The following is a 12,774-nucleotide window of genomic DNA, read 5'->3' as shown; positions in this document are numbered from 1 at the left end:
GGGGAGCTTTTGCTCTCACAAGGTGCCCCCCCCACCCAACCCAACACAGCATGTTTCCCAGTCTTTGGCTAAGAACCAGTCCAAAAGCCAAAACCAGAATGTACACTAGAGCAATTCTAAATGGACTAGTTCATACTTAGAGCAGGAACATTGGGAACAGTTTCAGAAGTAAGATTATATCTGTCAAGGAAGTCAGAAGTAATAGTTTTCTGTCTTCCAGTTGCATGAGTGACTTTCTCATTGTACTCTGTCTTGTTGTGGAGTGTACGGTTCTCATCTGCTCAGATTAATGATACTCTGTTTCTAAACCAGGATGCTATTTATGTTCTTTGCTTGCCCTGAACATTGCTGCCTTCAGTGTTTATGCCTACTGTTTTCTGATCTGTGCTAAATAAAGAAGCACCTTATAAATCTCACCTTAACTGAATCTCCAGAATGCCTGAAACAAAGTCACATTCCATTTATCTCCAGGCCTTTAAAATCGTGCCATACAGCATAGAAGCACTGGACAAACTGTTGACTGAGTCACTCAAGAAGAACATTCCAGCCAGTGGCTTACACCTGTTTGGAATCAACCAGCTGGAAGAAGAAGATATGACAACAAGTAAATGGAAAGATTTTTGTTTTCTTTTTAAACTTCTATATCAATTGTTTTGCCTTGGAGCACCTTAACACTCCAGTGTGTGGTACTTGCACAGGCTGTCTCAAAAATCTCAGATCTCAGCCAGGAAGCTAGATTTCTGATGACGCTTATAGAAGGGGGATTGCCATTTGGGTTGGGTGACCCTTTTTTTATTACATGCATCAATCTCACTTCCTTGCACTGTGACAGATGCAGCTGTGTAGACAGCTTTAAACATAACCAAAGTGCAAGGATGATGCTCCCCAAAATGTCTCCTATATTTTCTCCCTTATTCTTCTCCCAGTTCCATGTGACATTTCTCCCCAGCCCAGTCCTTTTCACTCCCAAACTTGTGACTCTGCTCTGAGGTACACAGTGGGCACTCAGCAGTTGGACTGGTGTGGCCCTGTGACATGGTTGCCTTACAGCAGCTGTATCCTACTGGAATGATGATCTAAGAGGTCCTTGCAAACCTGTGGTCCTACATACATGAAGCTGTTACAGTGCCAGATTCCCCACTAAAGGTCACAGGGCTTAAGCCCGCAGATGCGCTAGATACATCAGGTAATTTGTGCAGCTAGCTCCATTTTGAATCTGTATATATACTTTTCAGTGCTTTCACACCTGCTTTGGTCTATGTGTTTGCTAGGAATTTTGTTTCTTACCTACTGGCTCTGTTGTTGCTAGCGAGAAAATTAGATTCTAACAGGCTCCTGTTCTCACAGACCAGAGGGATGAAGAGTTGCCAACACTGCTTCACTTCTCTGCAAGATACGGGCTGAAGAACCTCACTGCCTTGCTACTTACATGCCCTGGAGCACTGCAGGCCTACAGTGTAGCCAACAAAAACGGTCACTATCCAAACACCATAGCAGAAAAGCATGGCTTTAAGGACCTCCGCCAATTTATTGATGAATATGTGGTAAGAGGAAGCAGCAGTCCTTCTGCTTTGTCCCACAGCAGGTGTTGGCAGTGGCACCAAGCTTGGCACTTAGTGTTGTGTGAGCCAGAGTGGTGGGGTAATAAAGGGTGCAGCATTATATGATAGTGTGTAGAAGACAGATATCCAGCCACACTGAAAGCTTCCAGGCTGGAGGGCTGGGTGCATCTCTGGAGCTGGGGAAGTTCTTGGGGCTTTTGCCGGAGAGAGCAAATAAGATGGAAGCAGAGACTTTCATGCTGGATTTCCTTATCGTCTATCCATCTAATGTAGTTTCTGCAGGGATGTAGTTGGTGCCTGGTGTACTCTTCTAACATCTCATCTTGGAAAACTACAGCCCCTTCATCCCACTTACTTTAGGGAGTAATATGGTAACAGAATATGTTTGGGAAGGTACAATCTAAGGTGCTCTCTGATTAGTCATAGTACAGTCTGGATTGCTTATTAGCTCATTCACAGATGATCTCTGTAGTCTGCCTGCTCCACTTGAAATCCATTTCTTCCTGTGTTAGGATAGCTGTCCGTTCTCTACTCATTCTCTCTGGGAGCCCAATTCACAATTCAGTTCCTTTGAGCTAACCCCATCCCCAGAAAACAGCACTCTGACTTTTCCAGATTGTGACATGGACGTGACTCCAGCTGCACCAGGCAGTTGTTTCTGTGGTGTCCTTTGGAGTGTGTGGGGTTTGTCCTTTCTTTTCCATGAGTTGTTTCCAGTCTGTATACTTCAAAATAACGAGCAGTGCCTTGAGTCAGATCACATGAATTATTGAGCAGATTTTCTTTGCCTTTGCTTTCAGTTGAAAAGCTGTGCATAATTGTCCCTAACAGTTGTCTGAATGGCAGGTGGTAGGTCTGCCAGCCTTAGTGTGGTTCTGCCAGCCAATTACAGTAGTGTTTAATGCCTATTTAGGAGGCATGGGTGGTTCTTAGACTTGGGGTGTGCTTCTTGACATAAGCATGAATTTAGAGTTGTACATTAGAGCTAAATAAAGGTCATTCCTTGTTCTGAGATGAGGAGGGCTGCAGAAACTGTGAAGTGCATGATAAAAATCTTTGCACTGTGGTAAGTGGGAGATGGTTAGGAAGTTCTTTCAACCTCTTATCGCAGTACTGTATTCCTCCCATGTCCTCCTCTCCACTAGCACAGTGACACAGCTGTGTTAAGAGTAGGTCCTACTTACTGACCATCAAGCTATCTGTGCAGCTTTGTACCAGAGCACACAAATGATCTGCACCAGTGTGTCCACTGCAAGGTAGTGACTAGAAGCACTACTATGGATCTCTGAAAATCCCAGTAAGCCACTCTACTGACCTAATTCTCTTTCTAGCAAAAGTTTCTCTGCATCTCCATAAAGCATTGCATGAGCTACCTGCCTGACGCATTTTGACTGTGAAGGGAATCATGTGAAGACGGTTTTGACACACATGCCCTGTGGATTGAAGGCTTGTGAGATGGCAGTTGTGGATGGAAGAATGTCTTGTAGTACTGCAACTGGTTAAGATAGCTGTGCTTGTGACATGGTTGGAACTTGGGGAGGAGGCTGGGGTGAATCTTTGTATTTCGCTCCCCTGCATGTTTTGGTGAAGATCTGCACTGCCTTACCCATCCCCACCCCGTGTTGCAAATATGTGAGAAAGGGTTCTGCTGACCTCTGAAATGAAAGTTGCCCGTATTACCCAAACAGCTGCCTGAAGTGAGGTTTCCTGTTAATCTCACAGCTAAGGGTCTGTGTACTCCCACTTTGGGTGTTACGTGCTGCTGCTAATGTGAAGAAACTGAAACTGAGTCTACACCAAAGCTAAAACTTTGCTTTCTCGTAAGTGCTCCACATGTGGCAAGCTTATGGTCAGCTATGCTTGCCCCAAAATAGACTTAGACAAGCACTTGTATTTTTACAATGAACTTTGCTTATGTTCTAGGAGCTTGCAGGCTCCTAGACACTCTTGCAGGTAGGACGTGAAATTGAGGGGGTGAGTGGCTATAAATAGCTATTCAGAATGTGTCAGCACCAACTTGTTTCACCTTCATTGCCTATTTTTTCAACATAGATCTTGAAGGCTGGGCCCAGACAGCTGTAGTGGGAGTTTAGTTCCTTTGAGAAGCCGTAGTCTTTGGGAATGGGCTGCTTTTAGAAGGTTTTTTCAATCAGTGATGGGAGAGTGAGATATCTTGCTTGCTTTGGTTCTCCAGATTCTTTATTTAAATGAGACTTGAACATTTTTTTTTTCCTTGCCTTCCTTCCTCTCCAGGAAACTGCAGATATGCTGAAGAGTCACATTAAGGAAGAGCTGATGCAAGGCGAGGAGGATGAGTCTGTTTATGAGTCCATGGCTCATCTGTCCACTGATCTGTTAATGAAATGTTCCTTGAATCCTGGCTCCGATGAAGAGCTTTATGAATCTATGGCTGGATTTGTCCCCGGTGCCCCGGAAGATCTTTGTATGTATATTCACAGAATCATAGGATGGTTTGGGCTGGAAGGGACCTCTAAAGGCCATCTAGTCCAACTCCCCCTGCAATGAGCAGAAACATTTTAAACTAGAACATGTTGCTCAGAGGCCCTGTCCAAGAGGCCTAAGCTGATCTGTCTCTCTTGCAGACAGTAACACCTCAGTTGAGTTTCAGAGTAAGGGCTGATTATAGCTTTTCACCACAAGGAAACCATGCTCCAGTTCTGATGTTGACTGGCTGATAAAATTGCTCTAAACATTTCATTGATTGGCAGTATACCAGAAGAGAACAGTTTTTCTACTGTGTCCTGCTTCTCCCTCCTGAGATCCAGGGAGGTAGGGACACTCTGATTTACAGACACTGGTAGAAAAGAACACTATGTAAGATACGATTTTACTGACAGCTGGGAAACTGAAAAACAAGAGCTGAGCTTCTACTTCAACAGCTTGAGAACCAAAGAAAGCAAACATCCAGAAATATATGTCTCAAAGATTATAATGGAAAAACAATTATTCTAATCCACTTAGTTTATTGCTAAAAATACAGAGATAACTCTGATAAATATGCAGATGTTTAACTTTTTCACCAGGCCATTAATATTCAATGAGGCTCGTTACAAATATTAAGTACCAATGTTAAACAATTGTAAATTTGCTATTCTTACTTATATGCCTATTTGGTCTGTCTTCATCCCACTGATACATTTTATTATTCCTATGATGAGCAGAGAATCTATCTTATTATAATTTAAGTACCTGCATAAGGACTTCCCGTGTTTCTGCAGTTTTAAGTGTTCTGCCTCAGAGGAAAACCTTTCTTAATGAAACAGTTTTGCTTATATACTATGTCTGTCCTGGGCTCGTTTTCTGCTCTTTTAGATTAAACGATGTTATAAAACACATTTTCGTTGATTATGAGTCCAGAAGACTTTGTCAGTTCTCTGCCTGAAATCATGAAGTCTTCTCTGCGAAGTTTTGTTTGGCTGCTGCAGGGATAGTTTTGCTACCAAAAGCAGGATTATTCTGCCTTTAGATGGAGATAAGCAGTAAGGCCGGTTGGACTCCTAAGGAACAAAGCTGCTGTTGTTCATAATAATGAAGGTGAGAGTTTCTAGATATTTGGAAGCTTTGCCTGCATTCAGTCCACCTCTGAATGGGGTTGATTGACTGAGTCTGTGGAAGAAGAAAAAGCATGCTTAAAATAACTAAGCCCAACTTGTCTTCTTCCACCCCTGAAATGTTCAAATCTCCTAGAAACTATGCAGGAGTTATTACTTTCTTTTGTGGATGCAAATCAAGCTCCCTGTAGTTTGCCACTTTTGAACTTAATTTTGAAAAGCCTCTCCAAAAATATTCTTATATTGGTTCAGATTTAGATCAGAATTGCTTCCTGTCAAGAAAACCATTTGCCAGCCCTGCAGACTGTTGGTGGAAGAACTAATTGTTCCAAGGTGCTTGTTTCTTCTTCCCTGCTGAAGATCCAAGCCACATTAAGTTAAACAGTTCAAGGTTTTCCTGCCCTCGCTTACTCTGATTGACAGATCTCAGGAGGGAGTTTGGCTAGTGTTTTGGATGAATACATGAAACAAAGCCTAGTTGGCTGATAGGCACGGAGGGGGAGAGCTAGGAAACGTTTCCATGGGATGGGAAAGGTTGTGCATTTGAAGCCGAAGTCAGGCTGCTTTTCTTAAGCCTCCTCAGTAGCAAAGGCCCAGTAGGAGTATGTCCTTTAGGGGAAGCTTCTGCAAGCACAGCCACATCAGCAGGGTGACAGAGCTCTCTGGGATCAGCACCAGAAAGTTCTCCTGGTGTTCAAATATGCTGCAGGCTCTGCAGGGCCAGTAGGAATAAAAAGGTAAAAACCTAAGCTGTCCCAAAATAGGTACTTATGATTCTTTTCTGAAAAACAGAGGTGAATGAGTCTGCGTTTTGAGATGTTTTCCTCATTGGTGAGACGTTGTATATGGCTTATCTGTAATACCTCAGCAAGGAATGTGAGTGTGTTTCCCACTTCTGGAGTTCTCCTAGTGTATTGCTCCTGCACACAAATCTGTTTCCCTCCACTCTGGAGTCTTTTACTGAAAATCTGTTTTTCTTATGTAGTCTGTTAGTATTTGCCTGAAGAATATTTACAGCTTCTCTGAACAGTGCTTAAAATCTACGTGTATTTTAACAGGCAAGGTTAAATTGGCAGAATGCTTGACACTTAGATTGGTTCAAAGTGAAGATGTTTCAATATTATTTAGAATGCCAGCACACAGGCAAACCCATACTGAAATTAGTGGGAGTACTGGCTGGTTTAGAACTGCCATCACAAATAAAGGCTTCAAGCTTTTGTACTGACTTAAAGGTTTGTGAGGATGAAAAACTCCCTAGGAAATAATAACCATCTTCTGCTGAGGTACTTTCTCCAGGACAGAGTGGCCCTTATGTGAGTAGTCACGGCTGTGCTCTAGAGGACAATACCTGGGCTATTTTAAGTGTAGCCCTACTGTTGCACAATGCCCATTTATTGTGATCAAGATGTGCTTCCACCACAGTTTTTCAGAGACTGATCAAAGGGAGGTTAGATACCACAGGGTCAATTTGTCTGGCAGGAACTGGTTTGAGAATATGGTAACACAGGATTGGAGCCATTGTAATGAGTTAAAAGTAGTAGCAAATACTTGAATACTGGAGTGTTCTGTTAGCTCTTATATTCTTCATCCCATTTCTGATTTTTCAGTGTGTTTTTATGTGTTGGTTTTTTTTCTGTCTGCATTTGATCCTGCAGAAACATTTACAGAGAAAGTGCAGAAGCTGTGCAAAGGCCCAATTTTGCTTAAACTGGTGCTGCATGAGAGTCGCACACACCTGTATTGAGTTGCTAGTTGTCCCTTTAAGTTTTGAGGTAAATGATGGAATTAAAAAAAATGGAAAAGGTTTTGTTAATCTACAGAACACTGCCTCCCCTTCTGCTGGAGGGGAGCATTCTCCCCCAGGTAGGTCTTAATGCCCTGAGCAGTGTAGATCATGAAGTATTCCTAACCAAATCAGTGGGAACTTACTAGCTCCTGCTGTTACCTTGTTTGCTGCTCTTTAAGAGATTGAATTGCCTTATTTAATTTCTCATCGTTAATCTAATTGTTCCCACTTCAGAAGAGCACTTCCCTCATGACACTTTTCAAATACCTGTAAAGTCAAACATAATTTTCCAGAATATGCTCCAGGTTGGTGCAGGTTGCAGATAAATGTCATTTATTTAAGTCACTTGCACACTGTAACAAACAGCAGCTGAATAGCAAAAAGGGAGAGTTATCTCCATCATATCAGTCTAGTAGTATGAACTACAGCATCAGCTGAAGTGCTTTGCTTTTTCTGCCTTGCTTTCACCAGCACCTCCTGCTATCTTTGCAAAACAGAGTATTTTGAGTAGGCTGGAGCTGTGTACAGGAGGGGCTCTGAGGGCAAGGACTCTTGAAAGTGCTGAAAACCTGTTTGATTTGTGTGAAGACTGGACTGCCTTGTTTGTGTTTGTGTGTGTGACTATGCTGTTTTACTTGGGGCAAGAGTTAGACTGTATTTCTTCTGTCCAGGGGCAGATGGTGGCAGTGGCTGGTGGAAACAAGTCCAGATTCTTAGCACTGTTTCCATATCCATGAACTGTGAGGACACCCAGACCCTAGGTAGTGTGAGTTTCATGCAGAGATTAATCCTTTATCCTAGAGAGGTTCAGCTGACTAAAATCTATTGCCCTGCAATTTGCAGACCTCCAACACCTAAAGAGTAGATGTTAGTTCACATATAAGTTGTGATGTCCTTATTCTACTTTCTTGCATATCCTCTCCCTCCTCCACCATTTTTATTCTCCTGACACCAAGCTTTTAACACTGTCCTCACTGATTTTTATTTTTTCCTTAGTTAATGCAAGGAACAGCAGCCTCCTTGTCATCCTTGAGCAAACTGAGAAAATTGTGCACAAAAATGTAACTGCTTATAAAGTTCTGAGTTGCGATTTATGCCAGCTCACTGAAGCCTTTGTCTTGCATAATAAAGGACTGGTCTCTAATGAGGTGGCTTGCATCATGTGCAGAAATACCTGTTCGCAGGTCAGTTGAGCTCCCTCCTGAGGCCTTAAACCCTGTAAAAGGAAACCAAAACTATTTTATTAAATATCGTCTAGCTACTAATTCTGACATCTAGGAACTACTTAACCCTCTTCCTGCTAACCCTTCAGACCAGCTGTCCCCAGTAGCCTCAGGAAAATCTGGGGACCTTTCCTGTGATACACAAAGTTTGTGTGTGCCACCTTTTTGTCACTTTTGTCTCACTAAGCCTGTTTTTGCAGCAAGTGGAACAAAAGGTGTCACCGACAAAGTCAAGAACTTCTTTTCAGTTTTGGTATGTGAGGAGTGAGATGTTAGGCCTCATCTGTATGCAAGACAGGCCCATGTGCAAGAGGGTAGCAAGGTGGCAGTCATGTCTTCTAAGGAGAACTAATTAGTTGATGAATTTAACTACACTAACTATGTGATAGAAAACAAACTCTGCAGTATCCTGTTGCATGGCTGGTTTAGTAATCCTGCAGAGCACAGCCAAATTGGGAAGATACTGTTCACTCTACAGAGAATGAAAGGAACTTTGCACACCTGTCACATTCTGTTCTGCCCCCAAATCCATAAAGTAGTGGCTTTCCTCTGTATTTGCTACAGGTTCATTTCTAAAACCTATGTTAAAAATAATCAAGCTGACTGCAAGGTGGAAAAAATGGAACTACAGAAAAATACAGGTCTGTAGTGCTGATTCTTTAAGATGTTCAAATGTCAAATCAGTGCTTCCATGTAGTGCAGTGATAATTAAGTGAACTTTATATTAGCTTGGTGGTGAGCAGATTAGCTCCAGCAGCATGCATCTTGGCATGGACTGCAGAGCTCTTGAGAAGCTGCTGGTGTGGTTAGTCCACACAGCTTGCAGTCTTGCTGTGGCTGTGCTAGAGGTATTCCTGTGAGGTTAAAGCTACGTTGGGTGCATTCACATGACTGTCAGTGGGACCTTTGACAATTATTATTTTAAAAAACCCCACAACATTCTAAAAAAGCAAAATCTTGCTAGCATATTCTTATCCCTTTCTTATAATCTCCTCAGCTTTGCAGGTAAAATAAAAGGTCAGAAAACATTAAAAAGACACTTACAGAGAAATACTTTGTATTCTTTTATGCAACCCAAATGATCTAGTTTACATAGTAATAGGTATTAACAATATATCTCAACAATTCACTTATATCAATAAGCCTCAACAATTAATTTATATCACTCTTATTTTTAATATAATTAGGAGCATGGTTACCTAACGTTTTATTTTAGTTTTAGAATTATTTTTAAGGTTACAGTGAGGCTGACCCTTTTTTTTAATCACAATTCTTCATATCAAAACACCGATTTAACAAAGTATCTTATTGTTTGCTGTCACTCGTTTCTCAATACTAAATTATTGTCTGATCCTCTAAACACCTTCCAGTCCAACTAATTATCTCAGACAGCTGTTTTGGCTTTTATCCAATAAACAAAACAAATACTGCCTTCTGTGTCATGGGCAGATTTCCCTTAATGTCTTGTTTTGGCAAGTCACTGAGTTTCCACTCAGTTTGGCCTCTCAGCTGCACTGTGCAGAGGCCAAAACCTTCACTCGGTGAACACACTCTCAGTAATGGTTAATCCTCAGTGCCTGCTTGGAGCCTTGTCAGAAGTTCTCAATAAGCATCTACTTACCCTCAAGTGTAAGCATCAGGCAACTGGCAAAGATTTGTGCAGAGTGGACTGAACATAGCAATTTAAGAGCCTTTTTTGAGGCAAATGTCTGGTCAGTTGCCTGGCTTCCTCTTTCCTTTTCACCATAAACCAAAGTTCCAGTCAGAAATATCACACCATTTTATTACATTAATATTACATCATTCCACATGTTTAAGCGCATAATCAACAGGTTCATCTTTCTAATTTTTTTCAGATGTAGAGATGCTTCAGTCCAAACCAGACACTCCAGTTGCCAGAGATGAAGTTTCTCTAACCACAAAAGACTCAATGCTCCGCAAGTTTTTAGAAGGTGAGACCTGATTGGAGAGAAGGATGACAGTAGCACAATTAAAGCAGTCAAATGGAACTCGAGATTTCTCCTTGATTTGTTAAGGATAGGAGCCATTTCACACTGTTTGACATGGACAGCTTTGCCTTATATGGTACAAACAAGGCACAACAGAAAAAGCAGCTTGTGAGGTGATTTCACAGATGTGGTTAGTTTCTTACCAGAGAGGAGTGATTTCTAGTTCTAGTCCCTGCCTACCAGCGAGTGCAAGCACACAGTTGGTATCTATTCAGGAATGGCTGTTTTTTGTCCTTATGTTAGTGAAGGGAATTACTTCTGGTGTCCTGATGTGGGCACAGGCTTCCCTCGTGGGCAGAGGCTGAGTATAAAGTAGAGCAGCACAAGCTAGTGATGAATTTGAATGTAGATGCTTTATTCAAAAGTCCATACATTGAAAATAGCAGCCTGGAAAGATGAAAGGAACTGCTGGCTCCCAGTCGTGATCTGCATTCTCCCTCTTCAGTGCTCCCTCTGCCTTCTCTGACCAAAACCAGACTTTAGCTCCATGCTATCCACACTGAGCATGATCAGGTTGTCCAAGCTGTTTCCTGACTCACCAGGTTCCAAGGGATACGGGCTCACTTTTTGTGAGTTATCTGGCTGGACTCAGAGCAACATTGAGTCTGGGGCTCTTAACATTGTTCTGTTTGCTTGCCAGCACAGATGCCCTGGCAGTCCCATTGCATTGACTCAACTAGGTGTTACAACATCGCTGAAGGAAAGTAGTCTAGGGCTTAGGGTGTTCACTTCTAACTTGGTAAGAGTAGGGACAAGCAAACAGAGGGAAACTAGCTTTTAATCAGGTATAATAACATTTGATGATTTTGCAGCCACGTTGGGCGTGAGAATATAATGTAGATGATGAGGTGGTATAATGATAGCTGGGCTTAAGTACAGACCTGTGTACCCAGCTCCTTCTGAGACACATTGTTCTGAGATCTAAATATTGTCAGCTGACGGTGATTGCTCATTTCAGACCAGTGCTCTGTTTGATTCTTTAACTGTTATAATACATTCATTAACTGGAATTAGTTGAACTAAGTTCCTTGAGTTCTTAAAAAAAGTTATGAGATTTTCCACTGTGGTTTCTTCATCAAAGCAGACAATACCGGCTTAGTGGCAACACTTACATGCTACTAGATGTTCATGACTTTATCCAGTCCTGGCTTTGGCACTTTAAGTCACTGCAAAATTGGATGGTTTTGACTGTGAAATGGCCAGCTTGGTAAGAATGTGGTACATAGTGCATCTGGAGGGATCCAGTGTTAAGTGAAGTGGCCAGGTTATTTTTCTTGCAAATTCTACTCTGTTGTAGGCAGTAGCATGGATGTGCCAGATTCGGAGGAAGGAGTTTACCAGCGTTATGGTGAAGATGTATACTACTCAGTGGAACAAGATACTTTTCCCCAGGAAATGGCTAGCAGACCTCCAGTTCCTGTTCCAAGACCAGAATCCAGCTCTCCACAGCCAGACAATGAGTTGTACATCTCCAAAAGTGAGTTGGGTACCAGGACCTACAGTCTAGACTAGGCAACTCTAGAATGGCCTTGACATAGGCTCCAGTTGCTGAATAAACACCAAGAAAATTTACACATTTTTAAGACCCTTGGATTATTTGGCTCTGGAGCTGGATTACCTTTGGGATTCAATTTCAGATCTGTTTTTCATTTTCTGCCTACTCTGTAGATGTGAGGATGTTGTATCCTGAAGTCTTGGCCCAAGCTTGCTCATAATCAAAGCAGGAGGATGACAGATTACCCCTAAATGGTATAAACAAATCCAACGAAATAGGAAAGATCTTGATATTATAAGGACACAGTCAAGCTAGTAAACTGAGACTTTGCTGCTCTATAATAATATCATTGATTCAATAGCATTTGTGTAGGATTTGATTCTATATCTCAATACCTCCCTCTGAAGTGGGGTTGAATTGAAATTGAAGAAAATTGTGCCTCTTTGTTTGCTGGGCAGTTCTGGAAATCTTGATCATTTTGCACAAATATTCTAACAAGCGCTACAGTAACGTGTGGGAGAGTAATTTCAGTGACTCCTCCTTCCCGCCATGACAGTACTGTGGGGAAAGCATGCCCAGATTTCTCTTAGAGCTGGCTAAGCTACATTCTTTGAGGTCAGTAGAAGGGGAGTTCTACTGTACAACCCCTTATCTTGTTTTCTTTAATGTATTTAGTAGGGTAACAGAAGCTGTAATGCAGTGCAGAATTGTGTATGCTTCTGTGGTGGGTTGGCCCTGGCTGGGTGCCAGATGCCCACCAAAGCCCACTCTATCACTCCCCCTCCTCAACTGTGCAGGGGGAGAAAAATATAACGAAAAGCTCGTGGGTGGAGATAAGGACGGAGAGAGATCACTCACCAGTGACTGGCACAGGCAAAACAGACTCGACTTGGGGGAAAAAAACAAATTTAATTTATTACCAATCAGACAAGAGGATAATGAGAAATAAAACCAAATCTTAAAACATCTACCCCCACCCCTCTCTTCTTCCTGGGCTTCACTTCTTTGCCAATTTCTAACTCCTCCCCCTAGTGGCAGAGGGGGACAGGGAATGGGGTTGGGGTCAGTTCATCACGCGTTGTTTCTGCCAGTCCTGCCTCCTCAGGGAGAGGACTCCTTCCCCTGCA

General features: G+C 42.3%; 1 protein-coding gene across 1 annotated transcript; it reads left to right on the top strand.

Moving 5' to 3' along the window:
• Positions 1-435: 435 nt before the first annotated feature.
• LOC104523039 (phosphoinositide 3-kinase adapter protein 1-like) lies at positions 436-11,629 on the top strand (the record flags this gene model as incomplete). The annotated part of the gene is made up of 5 exons (XM_010165492.1): positions 436-604; positions 1,348-1,544; positions 3,816-4,005; positions 10,000-10,095; positions 11,450-11,629. Coding segments are annotated over exons 1-5 (832 nt in total), but the record flags the coding sequence as incomplete, so codon positions are not given.
• Between the last annotated feature and the right edge of the window lie 1,145 nt (positions 11,630-12,774).

Source organism: Antrostomus carolinensis, unplaced genomic scaffold (assembly GCF_000700745.2).
Source record: "Antrostomus carolinensis isolate BGI_N321 unplaced genomic scaffold, ASM70074v2 scaffold24323, whole genome shotgun sequence".
Lineage (NCBI taxonomy): Eukaryota > Metazoa > Chordata > Aves > Caprimulgiformes > Caprimulgidae > Antrostomus > Antrostomus carolinensis.
This window is presented reverse-complemented; position numbering and strand designations above follow the sequence as displayed.